This window comes from Aquarana catesbeiana, linkage group LG01 (genome assembly GCF_042186555.1).
Source record: "Aquarana catesbeiana isolate 2022-GZ linkage group LG01, ASM4218655v1, whole genome shotgun sequence".
NCBI classification, from domain to species: Eukaryota; Metazoa; Chordata; class Amphibia; order Anura; family Ranidae; genus Aquarana; species Aquarana catesbeiana.
In genome coordinates, this window is record NC_133324.1 from 868,236,687 (window position 1) to 868,258,424 (window position 21,738).

The 21,738-nt window shown below is 46.3% G+C and overlaps 1 protein-coding gene across 2 annotated transcripts in view; it reads right to left on the reverse strand.

Annotated features, from left to right (window-relative positions):
* Positions 1-2,650: 2,650 nt before the first annotated feature.
* The window catches only part of LOC141117138 (ADP-ribosyl cyclase/cyclic ADP-ribose hydrolase 1-like), a 61,704-nt gene continuing 42,616 nt past the window's right edge, over positions 2,651-21,738 (reverse strand). For both annotated transcript variants that reach the window (XM_073609788.1, XM_073609781.1), the window contains 2 exons: positions 8,499-8,585; positions 2,651-5,486 (listed from right to left, as the gene is read on the reverse strand). In XM_073609788.1, coding sequence (XP_073465889.1) covers positions 5,417-5,486; positions 8,499-8,585 — 157 coding nt within the window. In that variant the 3' untranslated portion in view covers positions 2,651-5,416. The remainder of the gene's footprint in view (positions 5,487-8,498; positions 8,586-21,738) is intronic.

The window sequence follows — 21,738 nt, forward strand, 5'->3', positions numbered from 1 at the left end:
TTTGGTCTGAAGGGCGTTGGCCATGAACTTGTTCTGCATACACACGGCAGAACATTTTCAACCAACTTTCACCAAATCACGTAGTTTTTCAGCTCTTTACCACCACCCTTTGGGCAACTTCTGCTATTGTTGTCTGATCTTTAGCATTGGTTCTGAGCATGCGTGTTTGTACTTTGGACTTTAGTCCTATGGACTTGTGTACACATGATCGGATTATCCTCCATCAGACATTTGTTGCCGGAAAGTTTGAGAGCATGCGCAGCGAACATTTGTCTGTAGAAAAACCGAAAACAATTGTCCGATGGAGCATCCACACGCTCGGATTGTCTGATAAAACACGTCTGTCGGACCGTTGTTGTCAAAAAGTCCGATCGTGTGTATGGGCCTTTAGGTGCACTGAAGAATTCGATGGACTTGACTAACAAAGTAAAGCCAAACTTTTTGAAAATAAAGGTTTTACGTAAATAAATAAAAGCTGATCATTGTAAGCACCCCTTTCAGTGTTAAATAGATTTTAATCAACCTTCTAACTGAAACATTTGCTAGACAGCTTGGTCTGTAAAAGGAAGTTGAAAAATAGCAGACTTACTGGCCAGATCAGCTGGTGAAACTAAAGAAAAAAAAGGCTAAAATGCAATACATTACAATTTTGGGAGGTTTAATACCACTTACTGGCTGTTATACTTTCAGCTGTGGCACAATATGCTCTTGCCGGGTAACAGAACTGTTGTTGTAGCTTGGTAAAATTTGCTATGACAGCCTTGTATCTGAAATGTGCTATAGTTTCATGATATAATGAAACACCAGCATAAGGGTACTTATGGCAGTTATTTTTAGTTGAGTCCAATGAGATTTAAAAATTACAGCCACATTGCTAAAATAAAGATAATTAAAGTGCGACTTCACCCTAAACCACCATACACACTATACAACTTTTGTTGTCAGATTTCCTTCAGATTTACCAAAACCATGTAGTGCAAGGGCCTGCCTGATTACACACTAATTGAAACTCCTAAGAGTTGACCTCATATTATATGGCTTTGGTAAATCTGAAGGAAAAAATCTACAGAAAATTGGATAGTGTGTATCCAGCTTTAAAGCGAAGTTTCACTTTATTTCCACCTATATCACTTTTGGAAAAATTTTTGGGGGGGAGTGGGTACCTAGTTTTGTCAGGTTCCAGCTCCCACTTCCCCTGGAATCATCAAGGATTAAAGTTTATAAATACAGTTTCTTTACTGTCCATTGAGGGACACAGAAATATAAAAGCAGCAATATTTGTGTTCTCAGTACTATGCCTGCATTGACAGGTGAATCGAAATTAACCACCAGTTCACAGAGACTTTACTTGTTACCTCTAATGCAAAACTATCCTGCCACTGGCCGATTTCTATTAATCACTTCCAGTTCGGTCTATAGAAGAATGATGGCCGGACGGGGGCTTTCCCCTTCTGAGTGGACTTTATATGATGTCTCTCAGAACAAGCTGCTTGTGCGCACCCCCTCTGACACACCGCATCTCCGATCTTGGTAAAGAGCCTATCACGTGGGCTCTTTACCATGTGATCTGCTGTGACCAACCACAGCTGATTACAGTGTAAATAGGAAGTGCTGGTTATCGGCTTTCCTCTGTTCACTCAGACAGAGCATGTTAGGAGAGGAAAGCTGATAAGCAGCTTTCCTCACAGGGGGGATCTGCACTGATAATCAGTGCAATGATTTTCAGTGCAGCCCCATCGGCGATGCCTGCCAGTGCCCACCAGTGATGCCAATCAGTGCCCATCAGTGATGCCTGTCTGTGCCCATCATTGCTGCCTATCAGTGCACATCAGTGCTGCATATCAGTGCCGCCTATCAGTGCCCATCAGTCCTGCATATCAGTGCCCATCATTGCCACCTATTAGTGCCCATCAGTGCCCATCATTGACACCTATCAGTGTCCATCAGTGCTGCATATCAGTGCCACCTGTCAGTACCATCTATCAGTGCTCATCAGTGCTGTCAATCAGTGCCCATCATTGCGACCTATCAGTGCCCATCGATGCCGCATATCAGTGTCGCCTGTCAGTGCCCATCAGTGCTGAATATTAGTGCCTCCTCATCACAGCCCATCAGTGCCGCCTCATTAGTGCAGCTTATCAGTGCCTGTCAGTGCAGCCTCATCATTGCACATCAGTGTAGAGGAAAAATTACTTATTTACAAAATTTTATAACAGAAAAACATTTTTTTTTTAAATTGCAACTGTCATTCAAAGTGAGAGAGGACTAAAAGCTGAAAATTGGCCTGGGCAGGAAGGGGGTGAAAGTGCGCAGTATTGAAGTGGTTAAACTCTCAGCTACAGCTGTGAAAAAATTGACCGGCAGGACAGTTTTAATCAGCAAGAACAGGAGAAAATGTACAAATGCGACATAAAACAAAAACTAACGCACATATTGTAAATTCCTCCTTGCATGCACTATGCTGGCTCCAGGGTTTGCAAGGCTGAAGCAAGACTTTGGTTTTAATATAATTCAGGAGAAACTTTCCAATAGGATCCTTGCATATTCTGGTAGTTTCGTGTTTATATTCAGGTGCAATAAACAAATGGATTGTTTAGGTACAACACTTTTTGGTTATCCTAGATAAGCATTTAACTTAGGAGAGCCTTCAAAAGTTTGAAAAACTTTATTACTTTTTCTGTTTAACAATATCAAATCGTTTCATTCACAAAAAGTGTTAGAGGAAGAAATCTTTGCATTGTCTGCCATCTAGTGGATATATTGCATATTGCAGCAGCCTAGAACATTTGAATTCATATACACTGGGCTTTATTCCCTTGGGTGGCGTATGTTATAAAATTCCAGCCAACGTTTTTTTATTTTGTTTTTTTTTTTTAATAAAGTGGTGAAGAGTTAAAACTTCTGTCAGAATTTTACTTCTATGTGTGAAGATTTTGTGTACATTTTCCTTCTTTTCCAGTCACTATATTGAAACAGGGACAGGGAAGTACAGATATAGCACAGTTAAAAACATGGTCAGAAATAATAGCCCCTACCTACTACATTGAAGATGTGTTATTGTCATATCTGTGTCCACAGTGGAGAGATTTCCAGTAACTTCCTGTCCTGACTTGTAAATACAAATCTGTGAGTGCTCCTTTTGCAGGAACCGCCTGTGGTGAAGATGGTGAAAATAAAGGGGTGGCTGGAGTGAGTGTCCTGGGTTGGATGTTTCTAGGGTAGCTTATGTCAGAAGCCTAGGGAGGGGAGGAAAAGGTTTGTTCTCATGTGCAGTAGATCACCTTTCAGAGGAAGATGATAGGTGGAGAGGAGGTCATATGTTGCTTTCTCACTGCCTGTTTTACCCTAAAAAGTCAGAACCATCACACCTTAACCATGTGCATTGCACGCAGTTGCAGGGAAGGTACAGCTCAGCCACTTACATGTAAATGAGTCGTGTTCATTGGCAGTACTGCCTGCCAAATGAGACATGCAGTTTAATTTTTGGCTTCAGCATGTGCACAACCCCAAGCGGCTGCACGCTCCTCTTTAGATGGGCGGTCAAGGGTTGGTAAAACTGCTGCCTACTTTTACTATCCTGGCCCCAAGTGTGAATAAGCCCTTAGTGTAATCTTTCACTGCATCTGAGCACCACAAACCAAAAACGCTATTTTATTAATTTTTAATATTCAAAGCAAAATCCCCCATCCATCCATGTCTCCATGCTTTATTTTACTGAGAAATCAAGACAAAACAACCCCCTAGAATTTTCTGTCCATGGCCATCTAGAGGAAGGGCAAAGGATTCATGTGGCAAATCCATCTGCCCTTATCTCAAGCATGCAGGCAGGAGAGTGTGCTTAGCTGGGAAAACCCTCCTTCTTTCCCTCCTGAACACTCCTGGGATATATGACATCATACGCCTAGGCAAAAAAAACAGAAATCAACTGAAGAAATATATTTTAAAAAGTGTAAAACAAGTAAATATGATATACTTTACTATGTATTTCCTAATGCTAGCAGCATGAGGATTAAAAATAATCAATGTTGATTGAGAGAGTGAAGTTCCACTTTAAGGGCTCATTCATACCAGGTGCTCTGAATTGCAGTGATCAGCAATGATCGACATAGGCCCAACACAAGGGCACACAAAAAACTGTCATGCGTTGCGTAGAAATGCATAATATCTGCATTTTTTTTATGGTGCATACAGTTGATTAAAATGCCAAAAAATGTTTTTAAAAAAGTAAATAGCACTATGGGCAGCACTATTTACTAAAGCTGGAGAGTGCAAAATCTGGTGCAACGCTGCAAAGAAACCAATCAGCGTCCATTCTGAGTGCACTAGTTTTAGTAAATCTAGCCCTATGCGTTGTAGCACCACATTACGCTGCCTTTCACATGTCATACCAGCTTGCATGTGTTTTATGGAGCATAAGGACTTGTTTACACCTGCTTTGCTCACTGGTGATGTTCAGGTTGCTCTTCAGAGAGCATTTGACAGGCAACAGGCAATGAGGAGGCATTGTATTGCCTTCTCACACCCTGTGTTAACCCCCTTAATATCAGACAACCACATGTGTTGTGTGCAATTGAGGGGCGGTTGCAGCGTGGCCCCATTCACTTGAATGGGTCGTGCTTGGTAGGCAGTACTGCACGCCAAACGCAGCAGGGGGGGTAAAATTCTGTCTGTGAAGCCTCTGCAGCAAAAGGGGAAAAGGGGGAGCACCCCAATTGCAGGTGTAAATGAGCCCTTATGGCACGTACACGCGATTGGAATTTCCATCAGAAAAAACTTGGATGGTTTTTCCGACGGAATTCCGCTCAAGCTTGCCTTGCATACACACGGTCACACGAAAGTTCTCTGAACTTTCGATCGTCAAGAACGCCGTGACGTACACTACGACAAGTCGAGAAAATGAAGTTCAGTTCTTCCGAGCATGGGTCAAATTGTTTCCGAGCATGCGTGATTTTTTATGCGTCTAAATTTCATACAGACAAACGCATTTTCGGATAGGAACATTTCCCAACCGAAAAATAGAGAACCTGCACTCAGTCTTTTGCTGGCTGGAATTCCGCCAGCAAAAGACCGATGGAGCATACACACGGTTGCGTTTTCCGACAAAAAGCTTTCATCGGAGTTTTGCTGGCGGCATTTCCGATCGTGTGTACGCGGCATTATGTGTGTGGGCTGCTGTGAACGAGTTTTAAAACCACACTTGTGTTTTAAATCCTGACAGAGGTTCTAATCTTTCTCCATTCTATATAAAACTAAACATGGAGCTTGAGATTGGCTTTAAGAATGTCCACTCTACCACACACAATCTCTTCATTCCAGAAATATGATTATGTCATGTTCTGTAGCCTGTAATATGTCAGATATTGTATATGGCTCCCACTGCTGGCAGATTGAGGAATGGCTTATATAATGATTTATTTTAGAGAATACTGCATTGGTTGCAGGCATGATGGTTGGGGTTCTCCACACACTGCAAAGCTGTTACCGGCCTGTAGGGAAAAGACAAAATACAATGTTAGATGTCACAGAATGGAATACATATCATGAACTGTAAATGCGTTGTCTGCAAATTGGTCTGTCTGATGTTAAATCAGTTCAGTTTTATTAAAAACAACGTTTTAGGTCATGTGTGATTATATTTGCTGATGTTATTATTGGTTGTCATTGCTGATATTATCAGGAAACATACTACTCTAGGACCAACTATAAAGTGAGCAGGATAATTCAAAGGGGAATACTTAAAACATTTTACCTGACATTGTTCTTTACCCAGTTAGTCAACTGTTTGGCCCATTTCCCCTACAAATAAGCCCACAGTATGGGCAGAGAAAAGAAGGTAGATAGAGTCCATAGGGATCTGTTATAGTCCCATAAAATCCTGAGCTTTATACAGACACTTGTGTCAGCCTTCTGTAGAGTTAGCAAACATTAGTATTCAGGAACAGGGGAAGAAGTGAAGAAAGGACCATTTAAGTGCAGCAACTCAGTGTGAGGCAGCCTCAGGATACCATCCAGCATCTTCGGCTTTCCTTGCCCAGCTCAACCTCTCTATCGTCTGACACAGCGGCCCCTGCAGGATGGAATGAGAAACCTAGTCCTGGTTGCTAAGGGTTACGGGGCACACCTTCTATCATATTTTATTACATTGATTTTAATGTGGACTTTTTCTATATAAATATTTCTAAGTGGATTGATCCTTCAAAGGAGTTTTTCTTGATTGCACTGAATATTGTATTTGATTATTTTATTAGCACTGTTAATGCTGAGATGAATGTTTTGTTGGTTTTTTTTGGCATATTTTATTGATTGATTTTATTTATAATAGCTGCTGTTGTGCATTGAACTTTGTACCTCTGGATCCCTTTACATTACACAGCACCCTGCACCTCTGGACCACTTTACATTACACAGCACCCTGCACCTCTGGACCCCTTTACATTGCACAGCACCCTGCACCTCTGGACCCCTTTACATTGCACAGCACCCTGCACCTCTGGACCCCTTTACATTGCACAGCACCCTGCACCTCTGGACCCCTTTACATTACACAGCACCTTGTACCTCTGGACCCCTTTACATTACACAGCACCCTGCACCTCTGGACCACTTTACATTACACAGCACCCTGCACCTCTGGACCCCTTTACATTGCACAGCACCCTGCACCTCTGGACCCCTTTACATTGCACAGCACCCTGCACCTCTGGACCCCTTTACATTGCACAGCACCTTGTACCTCTGGACCCCTTTACATTACACAGCACCCTGCACCTCTGGACCACTTTACATTACACAGCACCCTGCACCTCTGGACCCCTTTACATTACACAGCACCTTGTACCTCTGGACACCTTTACATTACACAGCCCCCACAGCTCTGGACCCCTGTTTGTTACACAGACACCCCCTAACAGTTCTGGACCCCCTGCATGTTACACAGACCCCCCTACAGTGCAGACACCCTCCCTACAGTCCAGACCTCCTCCCTACAGTGCAGAACCCCTCCCTACAGTGCAGACCCCCTGCCTACAGTGCAGACCCCCTGCCTACAGTGCAGACCCCCTGCCTACAGTGCAGACCCCCTCCCTACAGTGCAGACCCCCTCCCTACAGTGCAGACCCCCTCCCTAATGTACAGACCCCCTCCCTACAGTACATACCCCCTCCCTACAGTGCAGACCCCCTCCCTACAATACAGAATCCCCCTACAATACAGACCCCCCTACAATACAGACCCCCCCTACACTACAGAACCCCCCCTACATTACAGACCCCCCTACAATACAGACCCCCTTCAGACCCATAATGTACCTCAGATCAGCGGGAGACTGCATTTCGGGTCCCCTCCCCCTGTGTAGACCTAAAGGAGGGAGAGGCGGCTTCACTCTGCTCGGCTGTGTGTGACAGCCGACCCGAGACTGATGAGAGCCGCGGCCACCGTGCCAAAGAGAAGGAGATCATTGTGGGTCCCGGCCCCCTGATGTGCCGAAGGGTGTCACTTGAGTGCGGCTCTGAGGCTCACACACACCCACCCCCCACTGCAAAGCGCAACTACAGTTCTCCAAGCGCCTGTCACTGGCGGCCCACCCCCCACTTAGTACGCCACTGGCGGAACATCAGCGGCTGGTGTTAAAACACCGGTCCTACATGTCAGAACCTGCGGCTGACTCTGCATGTCCAAGGCATGCGGCCCGGTGGCCCCGGCCCACTGAGCAAATGCCCGGGCTGCCCTATGGCCAGGACAATCTAGTTCTGCTGTGGTTCAGAGTGCAGTCATTATAACACTGGGTGCTTACTGACATTAAGAGAAGACATATTGAAGACATATTGATGACCTCATCAGTCTGGTGATTCTCTATTGTTATTCAATCAGAATGGTGGGGTGATCCAAAGGCCAAATGTATTGCTTAACATCGAGTATTTTCCATTACTATATAATATGGCTATGGCAAGCCAAAAAGCAAGCTGTATTGCTTTAAAGTGGTTGTAAACATCAGACGTGAAATATGAACAAAGCATATCCCTCTATAGTGTGTACATGTCTCAATTAAGAGCTAAGTGTCATTTCTGTCTGCAGCTTCCTTCCTCTGCTATCAGCATGAATAATTTCTGACAGGTTTTCCTTATACTGAGAGAAAAAGGGTGACAGGGGAGGGATCTCCAACTGATTAACAGCCCCAGCTCTGTGTGATGTGTGGAGGAGGTGTGTCCCTTCCCTCCAATCAACTCTCAGAGCTCTCCTCACTGTCCCCTTTATTTCTGAACTCTCGGACAAGCTTATAAATTCAGCCAATGACTAAGTTGCATTGCTTACATTCACTGAAAACAAAGAATGTCACTGACTTGGCTATTTACACTGGCAGGGGTGTCGGGATCACAAGATTGGTTGAACAGAATTACAGTTCTTTTGGCTGTTCAAGACAAGTTCATATTCCAAGTGTATGCTTAGCCATTTGCATGGAGCTCTGCAGTAAGAAGCCAAGGACAAAGGGGTATACTTACTTATAGTTGTCAATGCAGGAATACGTCAGGTTGTGCTCTTCAATGTATTGTTGAAGCTCTAGCAGTGACTCACTGTTGCAGGAATTTCTGAAATATAAAATAGCTTTTTAGCATAATTTACATTTATAGATCCAGCCAAAGAGAGGGCACCATAGATATAAAGAACATATGTTACCAATGTATGTGTATATCTGTGTTGGAAAATGTTTGAATGGCAAGGGAATATATACCCAGGACATAATCATCAATGACATACAGGTGTAAAACATATTAGAGAGGCTCTGTTTCACACAGATGTGTACAGACACATGCCTACCTGTCCGCTCTCATGCGCTGCATTAACACATGCGAATGTGTGTTGTGTTAAGGCAGCCTATTTATTGAATGGTCTGCAAATGCACTAAAACAGACAAAAAAAGATAGACAAACACAGTTTTTTTCGAGTGCACTACAACATGTCAGTGCATTACTGTGCATTGTGGTGCACTGCAACACATGTGCCTAATGCCCCGTACACACAATAGGATTTTCCGACAACAAATGTTGGATGTGAGCTAGTTGTCGGAAAGTCTGACCGCGTGAATGCTCCATAGAACATTTGTTGTCGGAATTTCCGCCCACAAATCTTTGAGAGCAAGTTTTCAAATTTTCCGACAACAAAACTTGTCAGAAATTCTGAGCGTGTGTACACAATTCCGACGCACAAAAGTCCACGCATGCTCGGAATCAAGCAGAAGAGCCGAACTGGCTATCGAACTTCATTTTTCTCGGCTCGTCATACGTGTTGTATGTCACAGCGTTCTTGACGTTCGGAATTTCCGACAACATTTGTGTGACTGTGTGTATGCAAGACAAGTTTGAGCCAACATCTTTCGGAAAAAAATCCACGGTTTTGTTGTCGGAAAATCCTATCGTGTGTACAGGGCATAAGAGGTGCTTTGCTTTAATGGAATTGGAGTGCCATTAACAATGAAGGACACGCAACATGCTAATGGGTGTATGTGCATTGCCGTGCATTGGAGCATTTGTCACTGCAGTGCCCAACAAGGAAAGATGTGTTTGGACCCTAATTTGGAGGACATTTCCTGACACACAGTTGACCTTTTTGACTGAAACGAATTAAAGTGGTTGTAAACCTTAGACATGAAATATGAACAAACTATATCCCTCTATAGTTTGTGCTTGTCTCTATCAAAAGCACTAAGTGTCATTTCTGTCTGCTGCCTCGTTCCTCTGCTATGACCATGAATCACTTCTGACAAGTTTTCCTGACACCAAGAGAAAAAAGGTGACAGGGGAGGGACTTCCAGCTGATTGACAGTATCAGCTCTGTATCCCTTCCCTCCAATCAGCTCTCAGAGTTCTCCTCACTGAGCTCTGCAGTGTGTAACTTCAGCTCTCGCTCCCCTTTTTTCTGAACGCTTAGGCAGCGTTATAGATTCTGGACTTTGAAGGGATGTATAGAAGCGAATACTGCAGATAAACATGTACTACTTATGTAGGAGGATTTACTTAATCTCTGTGTATAACAAGTCACTTCACTGGGTATATGTAAGAGTTTACAACCACTTTAAGGACAGTTGCAATCAGAGTTTTTTTAGGCAAAGCGGACCTTCACCTTCACGTATCATTTTCCATGATTTTCCTCATCCCTCCTTACACTATCGGATATTATTTTGTTTTGGTAGGGGGATGTATGTAAGTACCTATTCAGTGGGTGGACAAGGCAGAAACATTTTTTGACTGGGCTATTTTTGTTGCAGTATGTGCAGCTGCTTTTAATAATCGGACACTTACCTGTCCTGGAGTCCAGCGATGTCGGCACCGCAGCTGACGTTTCCATCAGCTGTTGGGTGCATGCCGCCTCCATTGCGAGTAAGGAAACCCGGCAGTGTAGCCTTTTGGCTTCATGTTGCGAACCATACTGTGCATGCGCGAGGCTCCGCTCCTCTCCCCTGTCACCGGGCCAGTAGGAGGGAGCCCCAGCTGTGACATCAATACCCACGGCTGAGGCTCCCGGAAGTGGGGAAAGCATACCTGTGTCACCCCCCCCCCCCCGGAAAGGTGCCAAATGTGGCACCGGAGGGCGAGAGGAGTACAATGAGCGGAAGTTCCACTTTTGGGTGGAACTCCGCTTTAAGTGATGCTGTTATGAATGCCAGATGGCAAACTGAGTTGTGCCTACATATTTGACTGCCAACTTATGTTGATGGGCAGCTTTGGTGCACATACAGGGTTTATATATACACTATCTTGTCAAAAGTATTGGGACACCTACCTTTACACGGACATGTTCCAACATGACTGCTCACCAGTACACAATGCTAGGTCCATAAAGACATGGCTGAGCTGGTTTGGGTGGAGAAACTTGACTGGCCTGCACAGAATCCTGACCTCAACGGACATAACGCCTTTGGCATGAATTAGAGCGGAGACTGCGAGTCATGCTTTCTCATCCAACATCAGTACCTTGACGTCACAAATGCACTTCTGGAAGAATGGTCAAACATTCCCATAGACACACTTCTAAAACTTGTGGACAGCCTTCCCAGGAAAGGTTGAAGCTGTTATAGCTGCAAAGGGTGGGCCAAATCAATATTGAACCCTACGGACTAAGACTGGGATGCCATTAAAGTTCATGTGTGTGTAAAGGCAGGCGTCCCAATACTTTTGACAACATAGTGTATACATATATGTAATGTATATCTATCTATCTATACAGCTCTCTCTCTCTCTATATATATATATATATATATATATATATATATATATATATATATATATATATATATATATATATATATATATATATATATATATATATATATATATCGATATAGATATATATATATTGTAACATCGGGGGTTGGTTTAGCTTAAGGTAGAGCTTACCAGTGAGCCGAGTCCACGCCAGATACGCAGTTTTAAGGGCTTGTCGGCCCACTTTTATTAAAGAAAGAAAATGTCCGATAACAGAAGTGTTGCCCACACAGGGGTTTCAGCTTTCCACAGCAACAATGTAAGTTCAATCAGAAATACCAAGCCACCTGGCTCTCTTTAGCAGCACTGCTGCTCAAACTTATGCTTCAGCCCTCTCGGCTCTATAACAGAGTTCCTGTTCCTTTTCCAGCCCACAGGCTTGAACCCTCTGTCTACTCTGACAGACCTGTGCAGACATGCACACTTCTCCCTTGCTTGCCTGGACTCCTCGGGAGGGTGGAGCAACACACACCTGACCAGTCAATCTGCTGGTGGATCTCAAAACCTGGAGAAAGCTGCAAAAGCAGTTTTCTCCAGTCCACATTTATGCTCTGAAGCCTTGCCTCAAGCAAATGTGCATACCCTATGTCCACTTTAACCCCATTTTTATAGCGACAGGGACTCTCACTATTACATATCCCCCCCCTTTCTTTCGATCCGGAGGGAGGAACACCAGCACCCGTCATGGTTGGGACACCTCTGTGCTGGCTGTCAGCCACGTAGGCCCAACCTTTTTTTCAGGTGCGCTTCCAGGTACGTCCCACCCTGGATCTTAACAGGGTCCTACATTTCCCTATACTCAGCCTTCTCCCTCTTCTTTTTGGGTGCCTGGGCTTATTCATCTTTCTAGGGGAAACTCTGCTTTCCCTGATCCTTTCTTTCAACTCACTGACATCAGCTTTAACCTTCACTATAGGTTCTAATATCTTTCTCTGGTTGTCTACGGCAACCACGTCATTATTAACAGCACCAATCATCAGATCACCAATTTTGAGATTCCAACTTCCGATACCACCAGTGCTTTTTTCAGAGTTTGTTAGGACCTGTCCTGAGGAGGGACCACACACAGGCGAGTGACTATGCTCCATGGAACTGTCACCAAGCTCCACCTCACCTGCTGTCCAACGGGGCTGGGCGGCTGTCCTAACAAACACAGACCCAAGCACAAATCATTCCTTACTGCGATAATGCCAACTGGTGTACACATTACATTGCTACAGCAACCTTCAGCACTTTCTCCTACAGTGTCTCCGGGTACCTTAACCTGTACCTCTTGGCCAGTGACAGAAAGCATCTCGACTACTGCCGCGTCCATTCTGGGCCCTTCCTTTTCATGAGGTCTAGCAGGTGAGACAGTGTCTGCGCCCTCTACTGACCACTGCTCAGCCGCACCTCGGACTGCACCAGCAAAGATGTTCTCAGTCACTGCACCAGGCGGAGAGACCTCTGATATCTCCAACAGTTCCCCTGAGCGACCTCCATACCAATCAACAACTGGAAGTACTCTCACCGGGAATCGAGAGATCCTGTGCCAAATGGTTAATAAACATTGGTTCCACCAATTCCACTCTTGGGCAAGGTTTTCCAGCACCGCCTGTATCACCTGGCTCCACCCATTGGTACTACGCAGCACCACCTGGTCCGACCACGATGGAGCCACCCAAGTGTACAGTGAGCGTATTTTTGCCAACTCCAGCATTTCAAGTAAAGTTTCTGTCATTTCAATACATTCCAAGTCTAAATTTGTGACCTCTTTAGGGACCTTTCCCTCCTCCGAGACATGGAGGGGCTCATCCACTGTAGTCTGAGAGGTTGAGACCTTGGAAGAGACCTCCACCTCTTTGGAGGTACTCACCATCACTGCCTGTTGCTCCCCTGGAGCACTGTCAGCCACGTGTCTCCTCTTCCCCTCCAACTCAACAATGAGCCTCTGCAGGTCAACAATAGTCATATTGTCACCTTGACACTTGCTATTACTTAGTTGCTGGGTTGTGGACAACCCATCTGCCATGCCTGCGCCCAGAACCGTTCCTTCAGACTGGAGGGCCTCAGTCTTTACAGGGGCTAGTGTACCCATGAGCATCGGCCATTCTGTGACCCCTCCAATGGGCATAGCAGGTGTTCTGTCCACACCTTTGTTACACATCATTGTTTCATAATTCTTTGTCACTTGGCCTAGCGCCGCAAGTGTTTCCTTGCACCAATCATCCCAGTCCCTTGTGGTTCCATCACCAGTGCTCCACAGCGCTGCATCAACTGCTCTAGAAGGCCCCACAGGAACCTGGGATTCACTAGCCAAAACAGCACACTTGTCACTTCTATCTACCTCACATTGTGACAATATTTTTTTACTCATATCAACTTGAGAAATTGCATCCTCAACCAAGGCAATGTGCAATGCCTTATTTTGACCACCTTGCTCTGGTGGCGCTACAAACACATCTAGCTTTGAACTCTCAGCTTTTACAGGCTGAATTAACCCCTTGCCAACTGGGCTACACTTAGGGTTGTCAGGTTGTGCCCACACACACTCACTGTGTGACTCAGTCCAACCTTGTTCCACCAGAGTAGGACCAGAACCATCCTGGACAGACTCTGGCTTCATCACATGGAGACCCCCTGAGACCTCCATGGACAATCCTATGCCTCTGCCTGTCACGTGAGATCTACTCTCATCATTGGTAGTGAACACATTACCAACCTCACTCTCAGATATGACATTACAAGAAATACATGTTTCAATGGCATTACAATCCACATCACTTTTACCCATTGTAACACTTTTGTCAAAACAATCATTAGCATTTTCATTGCATGTAGACACAACTGCCGTTTTTATGGGTTGTCTATGAGCCACCATAACCTCTGAGTGACTCTTCACAGCGCCTGCTCTCTGTAAAGGGGCACTCTTACCTATTTGGGCAGCTCCATAGCTGACCTGGGAAACTCTCTGCTCCGTCACTGCGAGCTCCTTGGAAGTTTCCCTGGGCAACCCTGCAGCACCTGTAACTAGGGAACATGGCACCAACACTGTTTTGGTCACCCCTAGCTCAATTTTTCCAGCCATCTGCACTTGCAGAGTCCCCATGTCCTTTCCAGTCTTTAGCCCTGCAGCTACTTGGGCTTTACGCTGTGCCTCCCCACTGCTCTGGGTAGCACACTGCAGCAAGTCTATGTCCATTTGTACTGCGGATCTCCCCACTGGACATACTCCCACTTCACCGGGTTCAGCATCATAAACTGAAACAGTCTTACCAGTTCCTGCAGCTGGTGTCATAGCCTTCACTTGAGTGCGATGTCTTTCATCTGTGGTGTCTCCACAGGCTGACGCCCCCATGTGGTCACGGAGCAATACTGCAGCCTTTCTAGACCCACTGATGCCCCCTGTAGGCAACACACGATTCCTGTTGCTAGGGATAACAGCAGACTTGCACTCCAAAACTGGTTGGCTATACCTCATGCAGGATGTAGACTGTTGCACCCTCCTTTCTGGGCTGACCACTTTCCCTAAGCGGCCATGACACGAAACTTCGCGTTTCTCTGCATTTCCAAAATCTTGGTCTTCCGGTGACACCTCTCCCATCCTGGAGCAATGCTGGTGGCCCATGATACGCTGGAACACTCCTCTAAGAAGGATTTCCTCTTTAAACTTGCAGTAGTCATCCTGTTCCCAATCCATTAAATGGTAAACCGACCGGAACTCTATCCGTAACAAGGGTTGCAGCAATTTTGGCCACCGATCCCTAGGCCATTTTCTCCTTACAGCAACTTTTTCAAATTTTTTCAGGAATTCCCCAACCTCCTCTGTAGGTAGCATGGGTTGCACATAGTCAGAGGCCACAATCTCAGCCCCTTGCACTGCGGCCCACTCTTTGCGATTCCGCTTGAACCATTCATTTACTGCATCGCACATCACTAGGCCTTCTGGACTGGCCCTCCTAGGTGGCGACATCTTCTCAGGCCACGCTGAGCTCACTTCCACCACACTTTTGCGCTTTCCAGCAAAAAAAAAATGAAGCACTGTTACTTTAAAGCAAGTTGCTTTTCACTTCATGCAAGATTTCCTCACCTGCACAGTGCACACACAGATTGTGCTGTCTCATGCACACAAACACAGTTCATAGCAGAAAAAAAAATAAGTTTGACTTTTCATTCACAGGTACACCACATGCAACACACAATGCCTTTTGCCTGGCTGCACTTCCACACACAGCCAATAGTTCCTGACTTGAACTCACTGTGGAGCAAGGACCCGGATTCCACCGTCTTCTGCCCGCAGCCAACAACCACTTGTAACATCGGGGGTTGGTTTAGCTTAAGGTAGAGCTTACCAGTGAGCCGAGTCCACGCCAGATACGCAGTTTTAAGGGCTTGTCGGCCCACTTTTATTAAAGAAAGAAAATGTCCGATAACAGAAGTGTTGCCCACACAGGGGTTTCAGCTTTCCACAGCAACAATGTAAGTTCAATCAGAAATACCAAGCCACCTGGCTCTCTTTAGCAGCACTGCTGCTCAAACTTATGCTTCAGCCCTCTCGGCTCTATAACAGAGTTCCTGTACACCCAGTACCTCAGCACTCTTTTCCAGCTTCCTTTTCCAGCCCACAGGCTTGAACCCTCTGTCTACTCTGACAGACCTGTGCAGACATGCACACTTCTCCCTTGCTTGCCTGGACTCCTCGGGAGGGTGGAGCAACACACACCTGACCAGTCAATCTGCTGGTGGATCTCAAAACCTGGAGAAAGCTGCAAAAGCAGTTTTCTCCAGTCCACATTTATGCTCTGAAGCCTTGCCTCAAGCAAATGTGCATACCCTATGTCCACTTTAACCCCATTTTTATAGCGACAGGGACTCTCACTATTACAATATATATATATATCTATATCTATATATATAGATATCTATATCTATATCTATATAGATATAGATATAGATATCTATATATATACACACACTGAGCAAAATTATAAACGCAACTCTTTTGTGTTTGCCCCTATTTATCATGAGCTGAACTGAAAGATCTACAACTTTCTATGTACACAAAAGGCCTAAACACAGAAGGTGAACAATATTTGAGAGAAATAGGCCTTTTGTGTACATAGAAATAGTTGTAGATCTTTGAGTTCAGCTCATGATAAATAGGGGCAAACACAAAAGTGTTGCGTTTATAATTTTGCTCAGTGTGTATATATATATATATATATATTTATGGTTGGAGCCCTATGTCCGATATGGACATAGATAACACTTATAGTAAAGATGAGACTTACCATTGGAAATAGACCTAAAAGTGTGGACTTACCATATGAAATGGACCTGAAAGTGTGCCTTGGTCTAATGGCCGGTATGCCAAAATAAGGGGGCATACCCTGGTTTAAGAAATGATTTTTCTGTAAAGAGAAATGAATGAAATTAATAGTTGAGAAATGCTGTGAAATGGGGATGGGAGGGTGGGTATCGCGCACAGGAAACCGACAAGCACCACAGATGAGCGGGCTGCTTAAATACCCCCCGGCTCCTCCCATAAATTCAGGCCACCATACTGGCCTTCCTACTTATGGTTGGAGCCCTATGTCCGATATGGACATAGATAACACTTATAGTAAAGATGAGACTTACCATTGGAAATAGACCTAAAAGTGTGGACTTACCATATGAAATGGACCTGAAAGTGTGCCTTGGTCTAATGGCCGGTATGCCAAAATAAGGGGGCAAAAACATTCAGGTAGGGTTATAATATTTATTGGTTTTCAGTTATTTATTGAGCCAATTTGGAGAATGCCTGTGCCATCTCTATTTGCGGATTGGGGATATACCGGGCGAAGCAGGCTGATCTCCATCTGCCTAGTCTTTTGATGATGTGGTCTGGAACCCCGTGGCGGGATGCTGCGGAGGCTGCTCCGATGCGAAAGGAGTGTCCGGAATACTGACTAGGGTCAAGGTGAAGATTGCGGAGAAGTATCCTTATGTGTTTCACAAACTGAGAGGCGCTTAAGGGTTTAACTGGGAATGGTAGAAGGGGACTGGTGTCTGGTTGCTCAGGCAGGAGTGACCGGAGTCGGTTGAGTACCGCGACTGGACACCAGCTGTTGTTGGTTTTGTAGAGGTGAATGTTCACTCCTGAGCCCGTTTGCTGGGTTTTAGAGACCTCGAGGTGCAGGATGAAATGGTCTTGGTATGGAAGCAAGTGCCGCCTGCATAGTACTTGGTCTGTGGGTTTGTTAGAGGTGAATTCCCCAGGTCGCAAGAACCCATAGTAAGCTAAATATATGGCTGCTTGTAAGACCGTGCTGGGGAGCAGACCGAATGGCGAAGTAGCCAGAATAGTTGACATGTCCCTAAAGATGGGCCCCGTAATGGGTAAGCGCTTGGTGCTGATGACTGGTTGTTGTTTCTGAATGCCCCTAAGGATGGCTCGTATAGCGTGTGATGAGAACAGTGAAGATTTCGTGGGGTCTTCAAGCATCAAGAAATGTTGGATGCCGGCTAGATATAGCCGAATGGTATTGTAGGATAAGGCCAGCTGCGTGTGACAGTGCGCAGTGAAGGCCAGTACTTGTTTGACATCTGTTGGTCCTTTACGGCAGGATGTGAGGAACTTATTGAACGCCTTCCAAGCTGTCTGGTAGGCTTTGAGTGTGTTGTGCGAGAGTGAATGATTGATGAGTTGCGTTGCTCCATGTAAATGTTGAACTAGTCCAGGGTCAGTTGTGACCAGACAGGGATAGGGGCCGACATTGGTTCGGCTTCGGGAACCTGTTCAAAAAAGGAGGTATAATTAAAACGTGACAGTGCGTCAGCAGCTAAATTGTATCTGCCGGGAATAAATGCACAGTGTATGTTAAACTGATGCTGTAAAGACAGTTGTACCAATCTGCGCAGGAAGGACATGACTGTTAGGGACTTGGACCTGCCTTTGTTGATGATGTCTGCTGTGGCCTGGTTGTCGGTGGTGAAGACTACGGTTTGTCCTGTCCAGTGGTGGCCCCAGAGCTGTGCAGCTGCCACTATGGGATAAAGTTCAAAGAGGGAAGATGTTTGAGTAAAGCCGGGTATCAACAGAATCTGTTGAGGCCAGGGTCCTGAAAACCAATGGTGGCCAAAAATTGCCGCGAAACCTGTGGAGGCTGCAGCGTCCGTCACCACCTGGGGTGACCGGGGCGAAACCAAGGGTATAAATAGGGATATGCCATTCCAGGCGGACAAGAATTCCTCCCACATAGATAGGTCCGCTATAGCCGTGGAATCTAGAGTTAAGATCTGATCGGGGTCCTGAGTTTCTGGCAGGAATCTAAGCAGGCGTGATACAAAGGTGCGGCCTTGTGGAATAATTCGCATGGTGAAATTAAGCATTCCCAGGAGAGACTGCAACTGCTTTTTGGTACAGCCCTTGGTGTGTGTGAACTCGTGAAGGACTGCCCTAATGCGGGTTAGTTTGTCAAGGGGGAGACTGGCTTGCATAGCGCAGGTATCCAAGCTGACCCCGAGAAAGGTGATGATGTGTGCTGGGCCGTCGACTTTGTGCTCGGCGATGGGAACATTGAGGTTTCCAAATATCACTCTGAGTTTGTCGAGGTCTCCTGGGGGCTTGCTGGGAGGTTCTATTAGTAGAAAGTCATCCAGGTAATGGATGACTTCTTGGCATTGACCCTTGTGTAAGAGTATCCAAACAAGGGACTGAGCGAACGTGTCGAAGAGCCAAGGACTACTCTTCGAACCGAAGGTTAATTTAGTGGCAAAATAATATGCCTCCTTCCACTTGATGCCATGCCAGCACCAAAGGGATGGGTGGATGGGCAGGAGCTTGAAGGCATCCGAGATGTCGGCTTTGGAGAGCCAGGCACCTGTACCTGCTTTGACGATTGCTTGTATTGCCATGTCGACGGAGGAATATTTTAGGGAAAATTCTTCGGAGGGTATCAGGGAATTGAGACTGGGGATGTGGGAAGAATGAGGCGCAGACAGGTCGTACACCAAACGCAATTTATTTGTGAACTTGCCCTTGACAAGCCCAATAGGGCTGACTCTCCATGTGCTGAAAGGGGGGCGAGTGAAAGGGCCTATAACGAACTCTCGATCTACCTCTGTTTGTAAGAGCTGATCTATGGCTTGTTCGTCAATGGCTGCTGAACGAAGATTGGCACATTCGTGAGTACTGTGGGGAAGTGAAATGAGGCCGGTGTGAAAGCCTGTTGTGAAGCCCTGGATAAGGTAGGTGGCCAGGGAAGGGATGGGATGTGAGGTGAGGTACAGTCCTAACCATAAGAAGTTGATCCGGCTTAGTCATGCCCTCTTGTGTTGTTTGACTTCGCATCAAGTTTCTAGGGTGTGCTCTTTGGCATAAGGTGCAGATGTGGAGTAGGCGGCACTGGCTGAAGTTGCAGGACCCGTAGTTGTAGTTATTACAGATGGCTGCCCCTCCCATGGTTCGGACTGGGCGTCCGAATTTGTCCACCTGAGGCGTTTGTTCAGGGGGCGACTGACCCTGAATTGTACCCGAGGTAGAGGGAAACTCGAAGGGCTGTCTGATTGCCGCATTGGCGCACCAGGTGGCAGTGTGGGTGGAGGACTGACAAATCGCACACAGAGGTGAGCGTAAGCCGGCAAAGTGGCGACAGAAGAGCTCTGTGTCCATGAGACTCCAATTTGTCGTAGTCTGGAACTGTGTGAGTCTGGCGGCGGCCTTAGCGGAAAAAGAACGGTGGTAGTCATAAAATGCAAATCCTCCATACTTGTAGCCCAAGTCTACTACCGTATGGAGATATAAGTCCAGCTCTTCCCGTCTGCTGGGGGTGGCCGAGCATAGGACGTCTCTGAGCATGCCAAAGGCCAGGGTAAATTCTGGGACCGATAACTTGCGGTTCAATCTGGGGTCTTTGGCTTTAAGGACCACCGATATGTCACCCCAGGAGTAGGCCTTATTTTCTGCCAGATCGTGCACGGAAATAAGGAGAGAGGCCAGGTTGATGTCCCTGCCGTCCAAAATGTCCTTCCTGATACTGGTTGGGACCAAATGGGAGGGGTAGACAATGGGGCTCCAGCCTGAGGTACCTGCAGGAAGGGGTGTCAAGGTTTGAGTTGCGATTGGGTCGGGGACAGCCGTGGCCGGTCGAGCCTCCAGGAGTGCCACCCTGGTTTGGACGTCTGTAACCGAGGTAGACAAGGATGACACCATCGTGTGTAATTGTGAGATAGCTGATGATATTGACTGGAGGGATGCCTGTTGGGTACTGTGTCCTGCTGCTGGTGGGGGGAAGAGGAGTTTGAAGAGCTCGCCTTTCCTCGCTGTGGCGGGGAAGGGGACACCTCTGCGTCTGAGCTCTGCCGTCAGTTTGGGGATAGTCCATCCCCTGAGGGACTGCACGCTGCCGCTCTCTGAGACCGGGGAAGGTGACAGAGGGGCCGTGAAGTCTTCGCTGCCGGCCTGAGACATAGTTGATCTGGTGAGAATCTCCTGTCTTGAGCTCTTATTTTCCAGTTGACTGTAACCTATTGGGGGTGACATGAATTTCAAGTTTTTTCTTTGATCCCCTGAGTCATACTTACCCGACTTATTCTCCCATTTTTTTGAGGCAACGATTTGCATGGTGCTTGCAATCTTTGTGACAATGAAATGATTCGAAATGTTTGCCTTGATTATGAAATGAGTGAACTCCATGACAGAGGCCCGGCCCGGTCGTGTCGTGACTGATCCGACCGTGAACCGGGCTCTGGAGCATGTACTGAAATGAGGCAACTGAAAAACATTGGTGCACACCGGGACGAATCGGTGCCTGTTTGATGCATCTGGATTCGAATCGGAGCGCAGTATGAAATGAAATGAGAGAAATGTTTACCTTGACCGAGGCTCGAATTGGTTGTGCCGTATTTTGCGACTGGCAACGAACCGAGCTCTGGTATAGGTATGGATACGGTCGAAACAAGTGAGGCATTCCGTGACGAATCGGTGCATCTCGGATGCGACTGGTTTCGAAACGGTGATGCGCTGTGGGAGTGAAATGGTAGTAATGGCATGACAGAGATGCGGATCAGTCGCCCGATATCTGCGACTAGCTATGATCCGGACTCTGGAGCATGTTTCAGAAATGAGGCCGAGCCCTGGGGCACGCCGTAACGAATCGGTGCATGGAGGATGCGACTGGATTCGAAGCGGAGCGCGGTAAGTGCAGGTGTAACATATCGTTTGCCATGACGGAGGCGCGAATCGGTCGTGCTGTTGTAGCGACTGACTACGAATCGGACTCCGGAGCATGTACTGAAATGTGGCCAATCCTGGGGCACGCCGAGATGAATCGGTGCATTTCCATGCGACTGAATTCATGTCGGAACGTGATACGTGGTAATGAAATGATAACCATGACAGAGGTACGAATGACTGATAATAACGTGACTCTGGAGCATGTACTGAAATGAGGCCGTGACTACTGGGGCACACCGGAGCGAATCGGTGCATCTTTTAGGTGCGACTGGATTCGAATCA